The sequence below is a fragment of the Oncorhynchus gorbuscha genome, linkage group LG11 (assembly GCF_021184085.1).
Source record: "Oncorhynchus gorbuscha isolate QuinsamMale2020 ecotype Even-year linkage group LG11, OgorEven_v1.0, whole genome shotgun sequence".
Taxonomy (NCBI): Eukaryota; Metazoa; Chordata; class Actinopteri; order Salmoniformes; family Salmonidae; genus Oncorhynchus; species Oncorhynchus gorbuscha.
In genome coordinates this window covers 45,520,966-45,539,615 of record NC_060183.1, presented here as the reverse complement: position 1 = coordinate 45,539,615, position 18,650 = coordinate 45,520,966, and the positions used below count along the sequence as shown (strand labels likewise).

General features: G+C 41.7%; 3 protein-coding genes across 5 annotated transcripts in view; all 3 read left to right on the top strand.

Annotated features, from left to right (window-relative positions):
• Positions 1-1,278: 1,278 nt before the first annotated feature.
• LOC124048746 (protein phosphatase 1 regulatory subunit 3B-like) lies at positions 1,279-5,988 on the top strand. Of its 3 annotated transcripts, XM_046369796.1 has the most exons (3): positions 1,279-1,513; positions 3,453-3,708; positions 3,856-5,988. In XM_046369796.1, the coding sequence occupies exons 1-3, from the start codon at positions 1,377-1,379 to the stop codon at positions 4,345-4,347; spliced, it is 885 nt and encodes a 294-aa protein (XP_046225752.1). In that variant the 5' UTR covers positions 1,279-1,376; the 3' UTR covers positions 4,348-5,988. The 3 variants fall into 3 exon arrangements, with proteins under 3 accessions (XP_046225752.1, XP_046225751.1, XP_046225753.1); XM_046369795.1 differs by having other exon boundaries at positions 1,287-1,513; positions 3,453-5,988; XM_046369797.1 differs by lacking the exon at positions 1,279-1,513 and adding an exon at positions 1,521-1,776 and having other exon boundaries at positions 3,453-5,988.
• A 4,286-nt stretch (positions 5,989-10,274) lies between these two features.
• On the top strand, positions 10,275-13,177 carry LOC124048745 (3'-5' exoribonuclease 1-like). The gene is made up of 7 exons (XM_046369794.1): positions 10,275-10,680; positions 10,801-10,973; positions 11,139-11,361; positions 11,510-11,593; positions 11,717-11,826; positions 11,938-12,052; positions 12,159-13,177. The coding sequence occupies exons 1-7, from the start codon at positions 10,603-10,605 to the stop codon at positions 12,399-12,401; spliced, it is 1,026 nt and encodes a 341-aa protein (XP_046225750.1). The 5' UTR covers positions 10,275-10,602; the 3' UTR covers positions 12,402-13,177.
• Positions 13,178-13,693: 516 nt separating this feature from the next.
• LOC124048744 (malignant fibrous histiocytoma-amplified sequence 1 homolog) overlaps positions 13,694-18,650 on the top strand; it is a 30,586-nt gene continuing 25,629 nt past the window's right edge. The window contains exon 1 of the mRNA XM_046369793.1: positions 13,694-18,160. Coding sequence (XP_046225749.1) covers positions 15,205-18,160 — 2,956 coding nt within the window. The 5' untranslated portion in view covers positions 13,694-15,204. The remainder of the gene's footprint in view (positions 18,161-18,650) is intronic.

The following is an 18,650-nucleotide window of genomic DNA, read 5'->3' as shown; positions in this document are numbered from 1 at the left end:
TGCACTGTATATCCAGATATCTCTGCCCTAGCACTTAATCCCATTACACTACACATAAATCATTAAATAAAATTGTCTTCTGTAGGGGATGAGATTTGTTAAGAGCCGTGATGCATGGTCTGAATATTAACACGCAGTGCTTGTTGTATGGTTTTGGAAACACCAGGACCGTATCTTTAATATCAGAGAGAAATACTTTTCAAAAAACAGAAGGTTGTTGATACACACCTTTTAAAAGGGCTAGGGTTCTCACAAGGCCATATTTCCATGTTACAGCGCTTGTTTACGGAAAACAGACAGAAGACCATGGACTACCTGTACTAGGTAGCCATCTTTGTCACCGAACACCTGTGTGTAAACGGAAGACCGACGCCACAAACCCGTTGTCCCTGAAAAATACTGTAGGCTGCAACTGTATACAGTACAGTAAATGTGTATTTTGCATTTGTGAAATGATTGATGTGATATGAAAGTAGAGGGATTTATGTTGCTAGTACCATTCCGCAATTGAACATCGATAAACCTTTAGATGGTGAATTTGTCTGTTTTGGCTTCCAGAGCCAATTCATCCTTTAAACAGAACATGTAAGATCCTTGGACTAAGATGAGTAACGTTAGGCTACTTTAGTCCAATATTGGGCATCCTTGCCTTAAAATGCTTAAGCAGTATGGAACTGTGACAACAAAAAAGTAATGGTAAACGGCCTGAGTGGGACATCTTCATTGATCCACCAGCTTTGATTTAGCTTTAGGACCTAGACAGAAAGTAAGATGAGAAGCGAGAGGGTTTGCTCAGTTTAAAATTATTATTATTTATGATAGTCAATGAGTGTCGAATTTAGTCAACAAAAAATGTAATTCCTAATTTGCTACGTGAGGCTTATTTGATCGAATAGAAGTTCTGTGCATACCTCACAAGACATGCCACAAGAGTGACTACATAGAACTCTATTCCACATCAAGTAAATCATGACAGCATTAAAATTAGATTACAAAAACACCATATGGGACAGCGGGGACTGCGAAGCAACACAAACATTGGCACAGACACATGCATACACACACGATAACATACGCACTACACATACACATGGATTTAGTACTGTATAAATGTGGTATTTGGTGGAGTAGGGGCCTGAGGGCACACAGTGTGTTGTGAAATATGTGAATGTATTGTAATGTTTTTTAAATTGTATAAACTGCCTTAATTTTGCTAGACCCCAGGAAGAGTACCTGCTGCCGGGGATCCATATTAAATACAAATGGTTTGGTTGTTAATAAGACGCACGTGGCATTCCGGCAATTTACAACAAAAATATACTATATTGGTGTTGTGCCAGTTGTTGACGAGCAAAACTGCCCTCTCATTTGCTAGAATGGTCCCGCCTGATCTTGCCTTTCTTCTATCTTTGAGGACATGTATTTCCATCGTTAGAGCGGTCATTCGATATTCTTTCACCAAGTTGACGATTCACCGAGCGCTCCTCCACCGCCCACTTGTGATTGGCTACAGGTAGGCCTACATGTTCACTTGAACCCAGTCTGGTGTTTGAAACGGTGGAATGACCGAATCTGGATACAGTTTGAAGTTGCTATTTACTTTTGATTTGTAGCAATAGAAGAGTAGCATTGCAGCAAAATTGAATATAGCCTACATGTAAACGGCAAGGAAGAGGAGCTTTCACCGCTGAGATGGTGATTTCTGACTAGTAGACGTAGCCTATCATGTCAACCCTTCCCGAATTCATTGCAAATGTTACAAACCACTTGCACAAGGTAAGCTTGTTTCATGACTAACGTTAGATAAATAAAATTATCACTTAGATAAATACAATTATCACTTTTGCAGGATTGTAATCCAATTCGCAGTGGTAGTCTATAACATTGAGTTAGTTCATAGCCAAGGAACTCAAACCTCAGCCTCTGAGGTCGAGAATACATAGTCTCTGAATATGGCCCATAGACAATGCAGTCATGCAACATTCAACTAACCTTTACTTGCCCGTACTTTCTTCGTTCTTGATTCAGAAAGCTGCGGTGTATTATAAACATCTGTTTCCAGTTGCAGGTGGAACGCCAAAAAAAGAAAATATCCAGGAAAATCTTAAATCCACTTTTTGTATTAAGTGAGATGCGTCTTGCATGTGTGTAGATCTTTGTTTGGGTTGCGTGGCCGCGGCATTGTCACTTAAAAAAACTGGATAGTTTATGGAAAGAATTTGGAAACGTGAAATGTCTGCTAGCTAAAATGTCTCCTCACTCTCTGCAAAAAGTGATTTTAATATCTTTCTGATGAATATTACCTCATTATTGGGGTTCTACTTGCAACTAGAACAAGACAATGCGGGCTTCTGAATCGAGATTTAATCAAGTATCGTTAAGTAGTGTGAATGAATGGCAAAACATTTGCTGATTAGGCAAATCCTTAAGCAGCACCATCATATCAATGGCTATTCGCAAGCTTTAACATGTAATGTTGGGTATAGTTTATTGGCTAGTTAGTGTACCGTGTTTTTTGTTTCACAATGAACTGTCAGAAAAACTGAAACCAGAAAGCGAGACAATTACGGGTCCTGTGTTGCTCAGTTGCAACACCAGGGTTGTGTGTTCGAATCCCACGAGGGTCCAGTATGCAAATGTAGGGAATCACAACTGTAAGTTGCACTGGATAAAATTGTCTGCAAAATTGCCCTTGTTTGGCATATTAGAAATTAAAGGACAGCATGTGTGTAACACTGAGTAAGTAATGATCTGTAGCGTTTCAGTTCTGAAGTTCATGTTAGTAAAGTGAGACACGTTTAGTGCTGTAAGAATGGGCTTTAAAGTGATACTTTGGGATTTTGGCAATGAGGCCCTTTATCTACTTCCCAAGAGTCAGATGAACTTGTGGATAATAGCATACTTCCTTAACTCTTTCTGTCATATCAGTTGCGTGCCTATGCCTCACCTCAAGGCTATCCAATAAAATTGGTCAAGTACAAGAAATGTGGATATTATGGAGACCTCAAACTCATTTAGCATTTCAGAAGAACCCCCACCCCACCCCACAGCATTTCAGGAAAAGGCTATACATGATCACCTTCCCTTTTCCAAATGATTACATGATGGGATTGTACAAATGCTGAGGCATACCCATGATTATACACATTGGGCAAGTAGGTTAGAGAAGACCTTTTGACAACTGAAACCGTGATATTATATGGCAGACAATCAAATGCATGTGATGGTTGGCTGAACATGAGTAACTTGGGTGTTGATCTATCAGCTGATGAAATTTATGCAATGTTTGCTCTGGCCATGCACTTAGCCTACGGTTGCTTAATGTTTCACATGCAAATTCAGCAATAAAGATACTGTATCCATTTCACAAGAGAATGTGTATTCTGTCAAACATTGTTTGAAGCAACTGGACGAATGACAATGTTCTGGTATCTTTGTTTTTTTCCCCTCAGTCTATTCAGCCTCTTTCCTCACAAGTCCACCATGCCGATTGAATTGGCCATGCCGCTCTACCTGTCAAACGATGACTTCTGCTACACGAGGTCCCCGAAATCACTACAACCACTACGACCCTGTCTGAAGCCCTGCATGCGGTTCAAACCCTCTGCCCCTCCTATGCAGACTGAACCAGATTTGCTTCATGAGAAGAATGGAAAGCCTAAAAGGCGAGTGTCCTTCGCCGACCACAAGGGCCTGGCCCTCACCAAGGTGAGGTTCTTTTCTCATTTTGACACTATTAACATCCCACTCAACATCACAGAGCTGTTCAGCTCTTCACTCAAGTTACCAAATGAGGAGGACAAACTGATAATGGGCTTCACCCAGCCCTCCTCTGATTACCTGCTGTTCCGTCAGCGTCTGGAGACTGAGCTTGTCTGCCTAGAGCACTGCATGCTGAATGAGAAGGCACTGTCTGGAACCGTGAAAGTCAAAAACCTGTCCTTTGAGAAGTCTGTCAAGGTGCGTGTAACCTTTGACACTTGGAAAAGCTACACAGACTTTGAGTGCCAGTACTTGAAGGACACCTACACAGGCTCGAACTATGACACCTTCGCCTTTGTGGTTTCCCTTCCAGCTGAGCTGAGGCCACACAAGCACATAGAGTTTGCCATCTGCTACAAAGTCAATGGCCAGACATACTGGGACGGTAACCAGGGCCGAAACTACAGGATCATCTGGTCTGCTCTGAAGATGGACGGCCATTGCAGCTTCAGCAATAACCAGCAGAGACACTCGTTTGATCTTGGAATTCAATTCGACTTCTATGGAAGTCCTAGATGCTCCCATGGGATGTTCCCAGAGTGGCCAAGTTATGCAGGATATGAGGATATTAGACCGTACTACTGAAAAGCCGTCATCCTTAGAGTAAAGTGTTTTTTGTTCAGAGAAAGGGATGTTCCCGAAAATGAGTGATTTTCTTTTTTTTTCTTTTTTTTCCCAGGCCAGGCCAGTCTCGCCATGCTCGGGGGAACAAAAGCAATAAGAAAAGGAAATACGTTTTGGGATGGGGGTTGTATACTCTGTGGATTATCAGAACTAGAATATTCAGATGTGACATTTACTGATTGCATAGCAGGTTTAATTAACAGGAATATCTCAATGTAGATGTTGACTGAACCAAGAGAAGAACATAATTAATATCTAGCTTTTGTACTTGATCTACAGTGGGTTCTGGAATTATTGGATCCCTTGATAAAGATTAGTAAAAAAACAAAAAATTCAAACTGGTCTCTATTCTATGCTCAAAAAATGTATAAATTATATTTTGTACTAATACAATTGCTCAGACAAAGATTTTGTTTAACAAGTAATAAAAAAAAATCTCAAAGATGAGGTCAAAATTTAGGGATCCCATGTTTCCAATATGCCATCACCCTTCCTTTGCGAGGATAATGACAATTGAGCCTTTTTCAAAATGTTTTAGCCCCATAACATCAAAGATGCACCACTATATTTTACAGTAGGGTTTAGGTATTTTCTGCATATGCGTTGTTCTTTTGAAGGCTAAACACACCATTGGTGTGCGTGGTCAAAGAGCTCTATTTTCATGTCGTATGACCATAGCACCGCCTGAAGTTTGCTAAACGGCAATGGCACTTGGATAGGAACCAGTGCTATTGTCAGAAGACATGAAAATAGTAGTCTTTGGCCCGCACACCAATGGTGGGTTTAACCTTCGAAAGAACAATGCGCATGCAGAAAATACCTCAGCCCTACTCTGAATTGTGTCGTTATCCTTAAAGGGGATGGACAAACACAGGGATGCTGGACTATTGAAAGCAGAGGATCCAATCATTTTGTCCCTTATCTTTTTGAGATTGTTTAACAAGTATTATATATATATATATCTCTCTCTGAGCAATTGTATTAGTGTAAAATATATACATTTCATGCAATATAGCTCAGTATTTATTTTATACAGTGTATTTTGCCCCTCTTTGTCAAGGGATCTAGTCATTCTGGACCCCACTGTATGTGTTGGGATAAGCCATTACACTAACTGGTAAAACGATGTACACTGTTATGTGTGATGCAGGTCGAAATAATTGGAAGAGCAATGTTTACGATGAAACTTTCAATGATTTTTTAACAAATAGATTTGGAATCAAAATGTCTGTACTTTCACATCACATCTCTTGTACTGAGTTCTTTAAGTTGATTTATGTTAAGTGATATGACTTCAGAATAGACCGGTATTTTTAAGTCCCTTCAGGATTTGCACCATGTTTGTACTGAGCTCATTCTGGTATGTGGGTGTATTGAGTTCAAATCCTTCGATTTTAAAGGGGTGGGAATGGCAGGAATTTACTTGGGACTGGAACCTTAGAAATACACATTTCTGTCTGCTCCTGTTGATGATTTAAAATATTTTACCGTGTTCACTATGCTGCTCTATGTAAATATGAGTCATTGGATATGTTTTTAAAGGAACAAGTATGAAGGAAGGATGGATTTTTGTATGTCAGAATTAAATATGTTTTGCAAGAATATTACGTGTTTTGTTTATTTAAACTCCTCGTTGAAACCTCCAGCACAGAGGTGGTATTACTACTGTGGGTGATATGAAACAAACATTTTGATGGCAATTCAGTGAAATGATAGGAGAGCTAACCAAAGGTTTGTTTGACTTATCAATCCCATGACCTCGTCACTATGAACTATGATACTCAAACAGATGTCTATAGAAGTGACTGATGAAGCCTGTTCAACGCATAGCAACCTGTACAAAGGTCTGCCGGCTGAACTATATTCAGCAAGACCCTTAGACACCATTCACCAAGCCATGCATTAACAGATAAGACTGTTTACTGTAGAGTTCACTACAATATCAAACACACTAAAAACAAAAATGAACTGAGTGAGGGGTAAGAAATCTTTCTTGGTCACTAAGAACAATTTGCTGTCTTTTATAAAGGGTCTTATAAGAGTTGACAATTTTAGCATGTAAATCTTGGGGCAAACAGAAAATATAAGGAATTTGAAATTATTTATTTACCTTCTACTTTTGATACTTAAGTATATTTTAGCAATTACATTTACTTTTGATACTTAAGTATATTTAAAATCAAATACTTTTAGACTTTTACTCAAGTAGTATTTTGCTGGGTGACCTACTTGTAACTTTCTATTAAGGTATCAACTTTTACTCAAGTATGACAATTGGGTACTTTATCTACCACTGAAAACGGTGCCCACAAACTGTTAGGGCCTACATAAAGCTTTCCCAACTGCGGAGTACCAACATCAGTCCCAACACCTTACCACTGCCACACCTGGCAATCAGCGGAGCCTTGTGTGGAAGCAAAACAGTTCATTCAGCCTCATTTACTGCCTTTCAAAAATAATCATGGCTGACTTGCATAAACAAATGTGTTTTCTACTGACAATTGAGATGTACAAACTATGGCATAAGGGGACGACAAGCGGAAAAGAGGCAAATACGTAATTTTAAGACCTCAATGAGCGAGCTAGGTTGGAGGTAGCCATAACTAGTTGTCCACCACTCTTGAAATGTACAGTGACAAAATTCAGAACATTGGCCATTGTTAGTGTTCTCCCTGTACACCAAGTCAGAACCGTAGGATAGATAAAGGAGGCATATAAGCAGACAATGAAGGCTCTTACAATATTCAATGATTATATTTCTCTAAAACTTGAACCCGAACGAACATGTCTGGAGAGACCTGAAAATAGCTGTGCAGCTACGCTCCCCATCCAAACTGACGGAGCTTGAGAGGATCTGCAGAGAAGAATGGGAGAAACTCCCCAAGTACAGGTGTGCCATGCTTATAGCATCATACCACAAAGGCTGTAATCAAAGGTGCTTAAACAAAGTACTGGATAAAGGTTCTGAATACTTACACTATCGTTAAAAAGTTTGGGGTCACTTAGAAATGTCCTTGTTTTTGTAAGAAAAGCTTTTTTTTGTCCATTAAAATAGCATCAAATTGATCAGAAATAGTGAAGATATTGTTAATGTTGTACATTTCTATTGTAGCTGGGATTGGCTGATTTTTAATGGAATGTCTACGTAGGTGTACAGATGCCCATTATCAGCAACCATCACTCCTGTGTTCCAATGGCACGTTGTGTTAACTAATCCAAGTTGAGCATTTTGAAAGGCTAATTGATCATTAGAAAACCCTTTTGCAATTATGTTAGCACAGCTGAAAACTGTCCTGATTCAAGAAGCAATAAAATGGTCCTTTAGACTAGTTGAGTATCTGGAGCATCAGCATTTCTGGGTTTGATTACAGGCTCAAAATGGCCAGAAACAAGGACCTTTCTTCTGAAACTCGTCAGTCTATTCATGTTCTGAGAAATTAAGGCTGTGTATGAGATCTGTGTACTACTCCCTTCACAGAACAGCGCAAACTGGCCCTAACCAGAATAGAAAGAGGAGTGGGAGTCCCTGGTGCACAACTGAGCAAGAGGACAAGTACATTAGTGTGTCTAGTTTGAGAAACAGATGCCTCGACTATCGTAAGTCCTCAACTGCATCCCGGAGTCGCTTCTTCACTGTTGATGTTGAGACTGGTGTTTTGCAGGTACTATTTAATGAAGCTGCCAGTGAGGACTTGTGAGGTGTCTGTTTCTCAAACTAGACACTCTAGTGTACTTGTCCTATTGCTCAGTTGTGCACTGGGGCCTCCCACTCCTCTTTCTATTCTGGTTAGCGCCAGTTTACGTTGTTCTGTGAAGGGAGTAGTACACAGATCTCGTACACAGTTTTGCACGATATCGTCAATTTGCTTTTCTTTCAAAAACAAGGACATTTCTAAGTGACCCCAAACATATGAACGGTAGTGTATGTAAATGTGATATTTCCGTTTTTAATTTTGTATACATTTGCAAACATTAAAAAAACTGTTTTTGCTTCGTCATTATGGGGTGTTTTGTGTGTACATTGAGGAGGAAAAAAACTATTTCATTAATTTTAGAATAAGGCTGTAATGTAACAAAATGTGGGAAAAGGTCAAGGGGTCTGAATACTTTCCGAATACACTATGTACAGTACCAGTCAAATGTTTGGACACACCTACTCATTCAAGGGTTATTTTTTATATTTTTTACTGTTTTCTACATTGTAGAATAATAGTGAAGACATCAAAACTATGAAATAACACGTGGAATCATGTAGTAACCAAAAAAGTGTTAAACAATCAAAATATATTTTATATTTGAGATTCTTCATGAGGTAGTCACTTGGAATGCATTTCAATTAACAGGTGTTCCTTGTTAAAAGTTCATTTTTAATGTGTTTGAGCCAATCAGTTGTGTTGTGACAAGGTTGGGGTGGAATACAGAAGATAGCCCTATATGGTAAAATATAAAAAAGTCCATATTATGACAAGAATTAGTAGTTGTGTCCAAACCTTTGACTAGTACTGTATGTGGAACAAAGCCTTACAATTATGTTTAGTCATTCATTTAATTTGAGAATAATTCACATCCCACTGTTAAATCAACTTTCCATGCACAGTGTAAGCACCAGTATTTCTGCATGAGTTGTGCTGTGACCACTAATGTACTGTAGCTTCACCATTATTGTATACTGAAGGACAATATCAACTTAACATACAACAATTTCAAAGATTTTACTGAGTTCCAGTTAATTTAAGGAAATCAGTCAATTGAAGTAAACTCATTAAACCCTAATCTATGGATTTCACATGACTGGGAATACAGATATGCATTTGTTGGTCACAGATACCAACAAAAAAAGAGGTAGGAGTGTGGATCAGAAAACCAGTCAATATCTGGTGTGACCACCATTTGCCTCATGCATTGCGACACATTTCCATCGCCTGGAGTTGATCAGGCTGTTGATTGTGGCCTGTGGAATGTTGTCCCACTCCTCTTCAATTGCTGTGCGAAATGACTGGATATTGGCAGGAACTGGAATATGCTGTCGTACACATTGACCCAGAGCATCCCATACATGCTCAATAGATGACATGTCTGGTGAGTATGCAGGCCATTGAAGAACTCTGGTATTTTCAGCTTCCAGAAAATGTGTACAGAACCTTCTGACAGGGCTGTGCATTATCATGCTGAAACATGAGTTGATGACAGCAGATGAATGACACGACAATGGGTCTCAGGATCTTGTCACGGTATCTCAGTGCATTCAAATGGTCACCGGTAAAATGTAATTATGTTCATTGTCTAGTTTATGCCTGTCCATAGCATAATCCCACAACCACCATGGGACACTTTGTTCACAACGTTGACAAAAGAAAATCTCTGGCTCACACAATGCCATACATGTGGTCTACGGTTGTGAGGCCGGTTGGACGTACTGCCAAATTCTCTAAAATGATGTTGGGTATGGTATGGTAGAGAAATTAACATGAAATTTTCTGGTAACAGCTCTGTGTTGTGTGACAAAACAGCACATTTTAGAGCTGCACCTGTGTAACGATCATCCTGTCAGCTTCTTGATATCCCACACCTGTCAGGTGGATGGATTATCTTGGCAAAGAGATGTAAACAAATTTGTTTACAACATTTGAGAGAAATAAGCTTTTTGTGCTTGTGGAAAATGTCTAGGATATTTTATTTCAGCTCATTAAACATGGGACCAACACTTTATATTTTGCGTTTATATTTTTGTTTCATAAATTAGATTGATTGATTGTTACTTTCTAGTGCCTCCTTGTTTAGATTCAACTAAAAAGAGGAGCCTGGTAGTCGATTTACTGATGTAATGGTCTTCCCTGTCATTAGGTGTCGCTAATGTATTTTAGGCTACAAGTTTAACCGGAACTGCAACCGGAGATTACGTTTGATTGTTTATATTTTCCCACAATTTTATATGTATTATGTAAAATGTGTATTGTCTGAATAAGGTTGGAAAGATATGAATAAAGGGAAGTGTCTAATATCGTGTAACGTTAACCTTGTTCCGCGACAAACGTCGGATAAATATTTTTTTAAATCGCTGACCACGGACACGCGGGAAGAACGCGCGGAAACAGAGGACATGACAGGAGGATTGTTTGCTACAAGAGACCAGTTAGCTAGCAAGTAGCACGAAAACATTTTATTTCCAGTCAACATACTTGGATTAGTTGGTTGAGACAATCCTATCCCTCAATAATGGAGGAATACAAGGAGAATATTCAAGACAAGGGTGACAATGTGAAATTGTCTTCTGAACCCGAGGAAGATGACAAGGTGAGTAATTTACTGTAGAGCTAACGTTACCTCTGCTACAGTAGGAATAGCAGCCAGGTGATGTTTTAAACGAGTTACCTACTTGTGAGACTAACGTTATATTCCTTTCTCAATTTCAAGTCTCGCAGCAAGGTGTGTAGCAACATTAGCGAACCTGTCCCTCAAGCATCTTCTACTCGTGGCGAGTTCAGTGATCCTGTTTACAAGGAGATTGCTCTTGCAAACGGACATATCAACCGCATGAACAAGGATGAGCTTCGGTCTAAACTGGCAGAGTGTAAGCTTGACACAAGGTATGTAGGAACACTTGTTTCAACAGGAGATTGCTACAAACGTAATCCATTGGAGATCAGGATTTCTACGTTAGGAAATCCCAGAGCTGTTTGACATGTCACTGGAAAAAGATCTGTATCACTGAACATGATCCCAAGTGTGTCTCTCTCTCTCACTGTGTGTAGAGGTGTGAAGGATGTGATGAAGAAGCGGTTGAAGAACTACTACAAGAAGCAGAAGCTGTCTTTGATGCAGTCTGTGACAGAGGGTGGACCAACTGATGCCTACTACGACTTCATCTGTGTGGTGGACTTTGAGGCAACGTGTGAACAGGACAACCCCCTTGACTTCACGCATGAAATCATTGAGTTTCCAATGGTCCTGTTCAACACCCACACTTTAGACATTGTAAGTGAGGAGGGTACATTGTTAGAATCAATGCATTGTAAGGCTTGCGTGTACTATCAGATGAATGGCCCTTTTGAGTTCACATTAGTAGTTGATGCAAATAATACACATGTTTTGTTATCATGCATGACACTTGATTTCATTGTAGGAGGACAGCTTTCAGGAATATGTCAGGCCAGAAGTCAACACACAGCTGTCAGAGTTCTGCATAAAGTTGACAGGGATAACACAGGTGAGACACCAGACAGATTGTTGTCTAAACCAATTTTGAAGGACTAGAATACTATGATCCACAATACTTCACACATTGTACTGTTAATATAAGAGTTTTCTAACTGCTTTTTTTTTGGGCCAGAAAATGGTGGATGAAGCAGACACGTTCCCTGACGTTCTTAAGCGGGTGGTGCTTTGGCTTCAGGAGAAAGAGCTTGGCACAAAATACAAATATGCCATTCTTACAGATGGGTACGTACTTGTTGTCAGAGGGTACGAACACTGCTTTTATGTATTAATGATAACTAGCAAGATATTACATGTTCTCATTAGTACAACTATGTGCTTTTGTTATTTCCACAGATCTTGGGACATGAGCAAGTTCATGAACACCCAGTGTCGTTTAAGTCGGCTCAGATATCCACAGTTTGCAAAGAAGTGGATCAACATAAAAAAATTCTACGGAAACTTCTATAAGGTTGTGATAATAAAAGTATCAGAAATATCTCTCTAAATGTAGAGATGTTAGACACGATCTGTTGGGTAGAACAATGGAACTAGAATCATCACTTTCTTTTTCATAGGTCCCTCGTACCCAGACCAAGCTGAGCAGCATGCTAGAGAAGCTGGGACTTCAATACGAGGGCCGCCCTCACTCTGGCCTGGATGACTCGCGCAACATTGCTCGCATTGCGCTGCGCATGCTGCAGGATGGCTGCCAACTGCGCATCAACGAGCGCATGCATGAAGGACAGCTGCGGACTGTGCCCAGCTCTGCCCCTGTGGAAGGAGCCCCACCCCCACATAATCCTCGCAGCAGAGTCTAGCCCTCCACCTCGACATCCACATTGGGGCCTTCAAGCAGGCATCCAATGTCTGTTTTACTCCCATGACTTGAAAATAATTCATTTTTACCTTTATTTAACTAGGCAAGTCAGTTAAGAACAAATTCTTATTTTCAATGACTGCCTAGGAACAGTGGGTTAACTGCCTGTTCAGGGGCAGAACGACAGATTTGTACCTTGTCAGTTCGGGGGTTTGAACTTGCAACCTTCCGGTTACTAGTCCAACGCTCTAACCACCGGTTACTAGTCCAATGCTCTAACCACTAGGCTACGCTGCCGCCCCATTGCATTTTTTCCCCCCACTCCATCTGAGTCTACTTTTTGTCCCAAATTGTGGGACTCTGTGGATAGTTTTTTAATTTTATTAGTAGTGCCACTTACCACAATAAAAATGTTGTTTCTGCCTTTTGACAAGTTCTGTAGATTTCCACACTAGCACTCAGACACGGTTTGCTACAAGTTTCTTTAAAGAATAATTGTTATTTCGCTGGGCTTTTGTCTTTCATATTGTCTGAAAACAAAACAACCTTGCTGACCCTCAAATTTACTTAACTGTGTCTTTTAGAGGCCTTGCTTCAGTTTTTATTTTTTACAGCGCACGCCTGTGTACTTATTGAACTTGAGTCCACTAAAACAGGTCCAAGAAAATTGAGGATATGTTTGGTGTAAGCAATGCACAAACTCGTGGGCTTATAATGTATGAGCTATTGTCTTAAACCATTTATAGTTTAATACTAATAAATATTTCCTTCGTTTTAGCCTGCTTTCTTTATTTTCTGGGGGGCAGTATATTTTAAATGGCTTTTGTGGGAAAAATACCCAATTGTCATACTTGAGTAAAACTAAAGATACCTTTTAATAGAAAATGACAAGTCAGTCACCCAGTAAAATACTACTTGAGTGAAAGTATTTCGCTTTAAATATACTTAAGCATCAAAAGTAGATGTAATTGCTAACATATACTTAAGTAGTTAAAGTATAAATCATTTCAAATGTCTTATATTAAGCAAACCAGATGGAACCTATACATTTTTTAATTTATGGATAGTCGGGCATACCAACCCTATGTAATATTTGTGTTGTGGAGAAATGACCAGGCAGGACACTCAGACATCTTTTAAAAACGACCGTTTGTGTTGAATGAGTCCGCCAGATCAGGCAATAGGGATGACCATTCACAAGTGTGTGAATTGGACCATTTTCTTGTCCTGTCAAGCATTCAAAATGTAACGAGTACATTTGGGTGTCAGGGAAAAATGTATTGAGTAAAAAGTGCATCATTTTCTTTAGGAATGTAGTGAAGTCAAAAATATAAATAGTAAAGTACAGATACTCCCCAAAACGACTTATGCTGTACTTTAAAGTATTTTCACTTAAGTACTTTACACCACTGGTCCTTAACATGTATCGTCTATCTCGGTTTTTGTTTGTGCTGCGTTTTTTAATCAGTTTGAACTTCATGTACTCAGAATGAAAAGTAGCATCGCATTTTCAAAAAATATCATTTACAAATGGTACAACATCGAACATTTCTGTGCTTCATGGTAACGGGTTCACGAGAAAAGCATTATGCCCTTTTTATGTTATGTACAAATCCAATCCAATTTCAACTTTAGGGTCCCGAGTGGCGCAGCGGTCTAAGGCGCAATAATGTGTTCTTAACTGACTTGCCGAGTTAAATAAAGGTAAAATAAAAATGTCTAATTTCAACACATAATCCAATGTGATATGGTGACGTAATGGTTTTGACCAAATCCTGTGCGTTCACATTATTTCCGTTAGATGGAGACAAATCACATGTAACTCGCGGTACAAAGAACACGCAGTTTCCCGTCAAGGAATACCAAGAGAAAGTGGTACAGTATTTTGTATTTGCCCCCAATGAGACATCAAATCAAATGTTATATATAACATGCGCCGAATACAACTGGTGTAGACTTTAAAGTGAAATACTTGCATACGAACCATTCCTTACGATGCCTTGAACTCATTACATCATGCAAGTTTCAATGTCTGCTACTAAAAAATACATTGGGAAAGGGGACATTAAATATGGTGTTTGATCAAAATAACATTCCAGAAACTTAATTCGGTACAATTTGGTCTGTATTTCTTATAAGCATGTTATATCCCATCTACGACCAGAATATGGGGAAAATGAGCTCAATATAGAATCATTAATTCAACTTTTACAACTCATCAGTTGGTGGGGAAAATACATCTAAATAAAATGGAAAACAGTTGCCTTCTCTGGATTAAACATACATAGTCCTTTATTTTTCTTGGCTAGCAATAATAATAGCTTTCCCTCATCATGGTCAATAGAATCAATAACTTAACCAAGAAGGTGTGCTCAAAGGCTGACGCAGTGTGTCCTAGGCGTTGTTGTTCTTTCCACACGTCCCTGAGCAGGAAGGACTGCAGCTCACGAGAGAACACGGACAGAGAGACTAGCAACTAGCGAGACATAAGGAGTGACCGTTCCCGTTGTTTGATTTCATGCATTGTTTGTTTGAATAAGGGACGCGATTGGATGCTACGGTACCAGATAATGCGCTGGAGGGGCCAGCCGAAACGCATGGGTTTTAAAATAGACATGAAATTGCGGTAGGTTTCCCTTTTCATTGTGTGGTTCGTGGCCGTAGATAAAAGATGAGTGAAGCGCTGCTGCCCAGGTCCAATCGTCTTGATAGGATTGAAAAGCATGGTTTCTTGCTCCTACTCGAAATGGAGTTACTGTCGTTTTCCCCGTTGTTTGTATTGTTGATGATAAGAACAATAAACGATGAACCAAGCACCTAGACCACCATGCGACCAGGATAACAAGGAGGGGTCGGTCTGCAAAGCCATGGAGGACAAGGAGAACAATCTCAAAACGGCTACGCTGTGGAGAGATGCTGCTGTCCGCTCTAGGAAGCTGCGAAGTAACCTGCGTCAGCTCACTATCTGCTCCAAAGACAGGGAGAGGATAATTCTACCTGAAAATATAAACGAGATAGAGGTGCTCAATCTGGGCAATAACTCGCTGCACGAGCTACCAGAAGGATTGGGGGCTACCCTCACAAACCTGCGTATCCTTATCCTCCGCAGGAACAAATTTGTCACAGTTCCTTTTGTGGTGTTTGAACTAGGTCAACTTGTGGAGCTGGACATGAGCCACAACTGCTTGAGCCACTTCTCTGAGGATATAGGCCTGCTGAAGGGGCTGAAAAAGCTCTGCATCAGTCACAACAAGATCCAGTACCTGCCGTCACAGATTGGGGCACTGCAGTGCTTGGAGGAGCTGGACATAAGCTTCAATGACATACGTGATTTCCCCAGGTCCTTCTCACAGCTCAAGAGGCTCCGTACTCTGGATGCCGACCACAACAACCTGGACCAGTGTCCCCCCGAGATTCTTGCCTTCGGTGACCTGGAGGAGCTCGACTGCTCTGGGAATACGTTTGCGTGTCTACCAGGGGACATCATGAAGCTGCAGTTCATCAAGATCCTGTGGCTCAGCAGCATTCACATCTCCTCATTACCTGACACCTTCTGTCAGCTGCACAACCTGGAGAGCCTGATGCTGGACAGTAACAACCTCTCGGCTCTGCCTCGTTCCTTTGGCGACCTTCAGAGACTTAAAATGGTCAATCTTTCATCTAATGAGTTTGAGGAGTTTCCCCAGGTTATCCTGAACATCACAGGACTAGACGAGCTTTACCTGAGCAGAAATCAACTGTCTTTTGTCCCAGAAGAGATAGGCCAGTTGCATAGGCTGGCAAACCTCTGGTTGGACAATAATAAGATTACTTATCTGCCTGACTCCATTGTGGAGCTAGAGAGATTGGAAGAGCTTGTTTTACAGGGTAATCAAATAGCCATACTTCCAGATAACTTTGGAAAACTCTCCAAGGTAAACATATGGAAGGTGAAGGATAACCCCCTCATCCAGCCTCCCTATGAGGTCTGTATGAAGGGAATCCCCTACATCGCTGCCTATCAAAAGGAACTCACACATTCCCAGCTCGCTGTGAAGCCCAGATTAAAACTGGTCCTGATGGGAATGAAAAATGCTGGGAAAACACGGCTCAGACAGAGTGTGGTGAGTGAGCAGCAGGATGCCAACTCTGCACAGGGGAACAAAGGGATTGATGTGACTAACTGGGTAGCGGACGCCGATCGCAGTCTTACATTTTTAGTGTATGACCTGTCAGGGAAGCCAAATTATGACCTCGTCAAACCATTTTTTCTCTCACCCGGTGCTCTGTACATCCTTGTTGTGAATCTGAAAACGTACTCACCCAAGAGCTTTTACGCCCACGTGGGGTACTTCCTCCACCTCCTCAGTGCCAAAGTGCCCCACGCTGTGGTCTGCATGGTGGGCACACATACAGACCTGTGCGGAGACATGGAGGTGGAGGAGAAGAGCCTGGATATTCACAGACAGATTGCCCTGCAGGAGAAGTGGGACAGCCATTGCCTGCGGACCCTCGCCCAACAGGTGGACCAGGCCCTGGAACAGGGCTACAACATCCGCACCTCCAGCCCTCACATCCTCTTCTATGGCGTCACAGACAAGAACCTGAGGCGGAAGAAAGCCCAGCTGCAGTACATGCTGAACCACAGGCTGCAGCTCCTGTCCCCTGTCCTGTGTGTCAGCTGCACGGAGAGCCAGATGAACATCCAGAGGCTGAGGGAGAAGCTCATGTCAGTGGCTGACCACAGGGACATCTTCCCCAACCTCCACCGCGTGCTGCCCAAGTCCTGGCAGATGCTGGAGGAATTGCACTTTAAGCCCCAGGACCTGTGGCTCTCGTGGTGGGACTCGGCCCGCTTGGGCCTCCAGGCAGGACTCACAGAGGACCGCCTGCAGAGTGCCCTGTCCTACCTGCACGAGAGCGGGAAGCTACTCTATTTCGAGGACAGTCTGACACTAAAAGAGTATGTCTTCCACAACCTGCCACGCTTCATCGCCATCCTCAATGTCTTCTTCCAGAGTGATGAGTCCACTCTGCTGGAGAGGCTACTGTCAGATGGGGAGAGGGGGGACAAAAGGAGGGCCAGTGTGGTTATGGAGGGGGAGAAGGAAGAGGACCTCCGGGCTACCCATCTACAGCACCATGTGGAGGGCTTCCTCAGCCACGGCCTCCTGCCTTCCAACGTCATCCGGCTGCTCCTGAGACCTCTCATTCAAACCCAGCAGGACCTCCACCTCATCATGGAGCTGCTGGAGAAGATGGGGGTCTGCTACTGCATCAACAAGCCCCGCAGCAAGCCTTTGAACGGGGCCACCGTCTGGTACAAGTTCCCAAGCTATGTCAGCAATGAGGAGCCCCATGCCGAGGCCTGGGTGAACGGAAGCTCAGTGGCTGCTAGTCCGTTCTTCTCTGTGGAGCAGCTGAAGATTGAATACAGCTTCCCCTTTCTCTTCCCACCTGGACTGTTTGCACGCTACAGTGTGCAGATTAACAGCCATGTGGTTCAGAGATCAGATGGGCGGCACCAGATATTTGCCTATCGTGGTAAAGTGCCTGTGGTAGTCAGCTACCGTCCGGCTCAGGGCAGACTGCAGTCCGAGACACTGTCCATAGCCAGCCATGCCTCCCTGCCAAATATCTGGACTGCTTGGCAAGCGATAACACCACTGGTTGAGGAGCTGAATGTCCTTCTGCAGGAGTGGCCCGGGCTCTACTACAATGTTCATGTTCTGTGTTCAAAGTGCCTCAAAAGAGGGTCACCCAACCCACACACCTTCCCAGGTAAATATGATTTCCCCTCTCTCTCTGACTCTTTGATTCTCTGTCTCTTTCTCTCACATCCCTCTCTTTCTCTATCACATCCCTCTCTTTCTCTATCACATCCCTCTCTTTCTCTATCGAGTTCCTTGTCAAGCCTCCCAGAAGTAGGCACATTTTAATTGTTACACTTCTAATTTAGCAAAGATGTGTAAAGGACTTTGTAGTTTACATTGCCCCACCCTAATTTTCATTATTTTAATGACAATATTGAGGGTTATATGTGGTGAGAGCAACTGTAAGTGTAAAATTACCAGTGGTTTAGGATCATCATGGCATTATGGAAATATCTCATGGAGGGGACATCTGATACAGGTGTTTTTTTATGACATACTCCTCTCCTGGGATTCATTTGAATGGATGAAAGAGAATAATGAACTGCTAATAACAACAGATTTGAGACAGCGTCACGCCGTGGAATTACCCAACAGTAATATGGTCTGACCTATTATGA

Excerpts from the sequence above, each read along its gene's own strand:
- LOC124048745 (XM_046369794.1), top strand. The coding sequence starts at position 10,603 with ATGGAGGAATACAAGGAGAATATTCAAGACAAGGGTGACAATGTGAAA. Across the intron at positions 10,681-10,800 it reads AACCCGAGGAAGATGACAAG|TCTCGCAGCAAGGTGTGTAG; the intron begins GTGAGTAATTTA and ends CTCAATTTCAAG. Across the intron at positions 12,053-12,158 it reads TCTACGGAAACTTCTATAAG|GTCCCTCGTACCCAGACCAA; the intron begins GTTGTGATAATA and ends TCTTTTTCATAG.
- LOC124048746 (XM_046369795.1), top strand. The coding sequence starts at position 1,377 with ATGGTCCCGCCTGATCTTGCCTTTCTTCTATCTTTGAGGACATGTATT. Across the intron at positions 1,514-3,452 it reads CCACTTGTGATTGGCTACAG|TCTATTCAGCCTCTTTCCTC; the intron begins GTAGGCCTACAT and ends TTTTCCCCTCAG.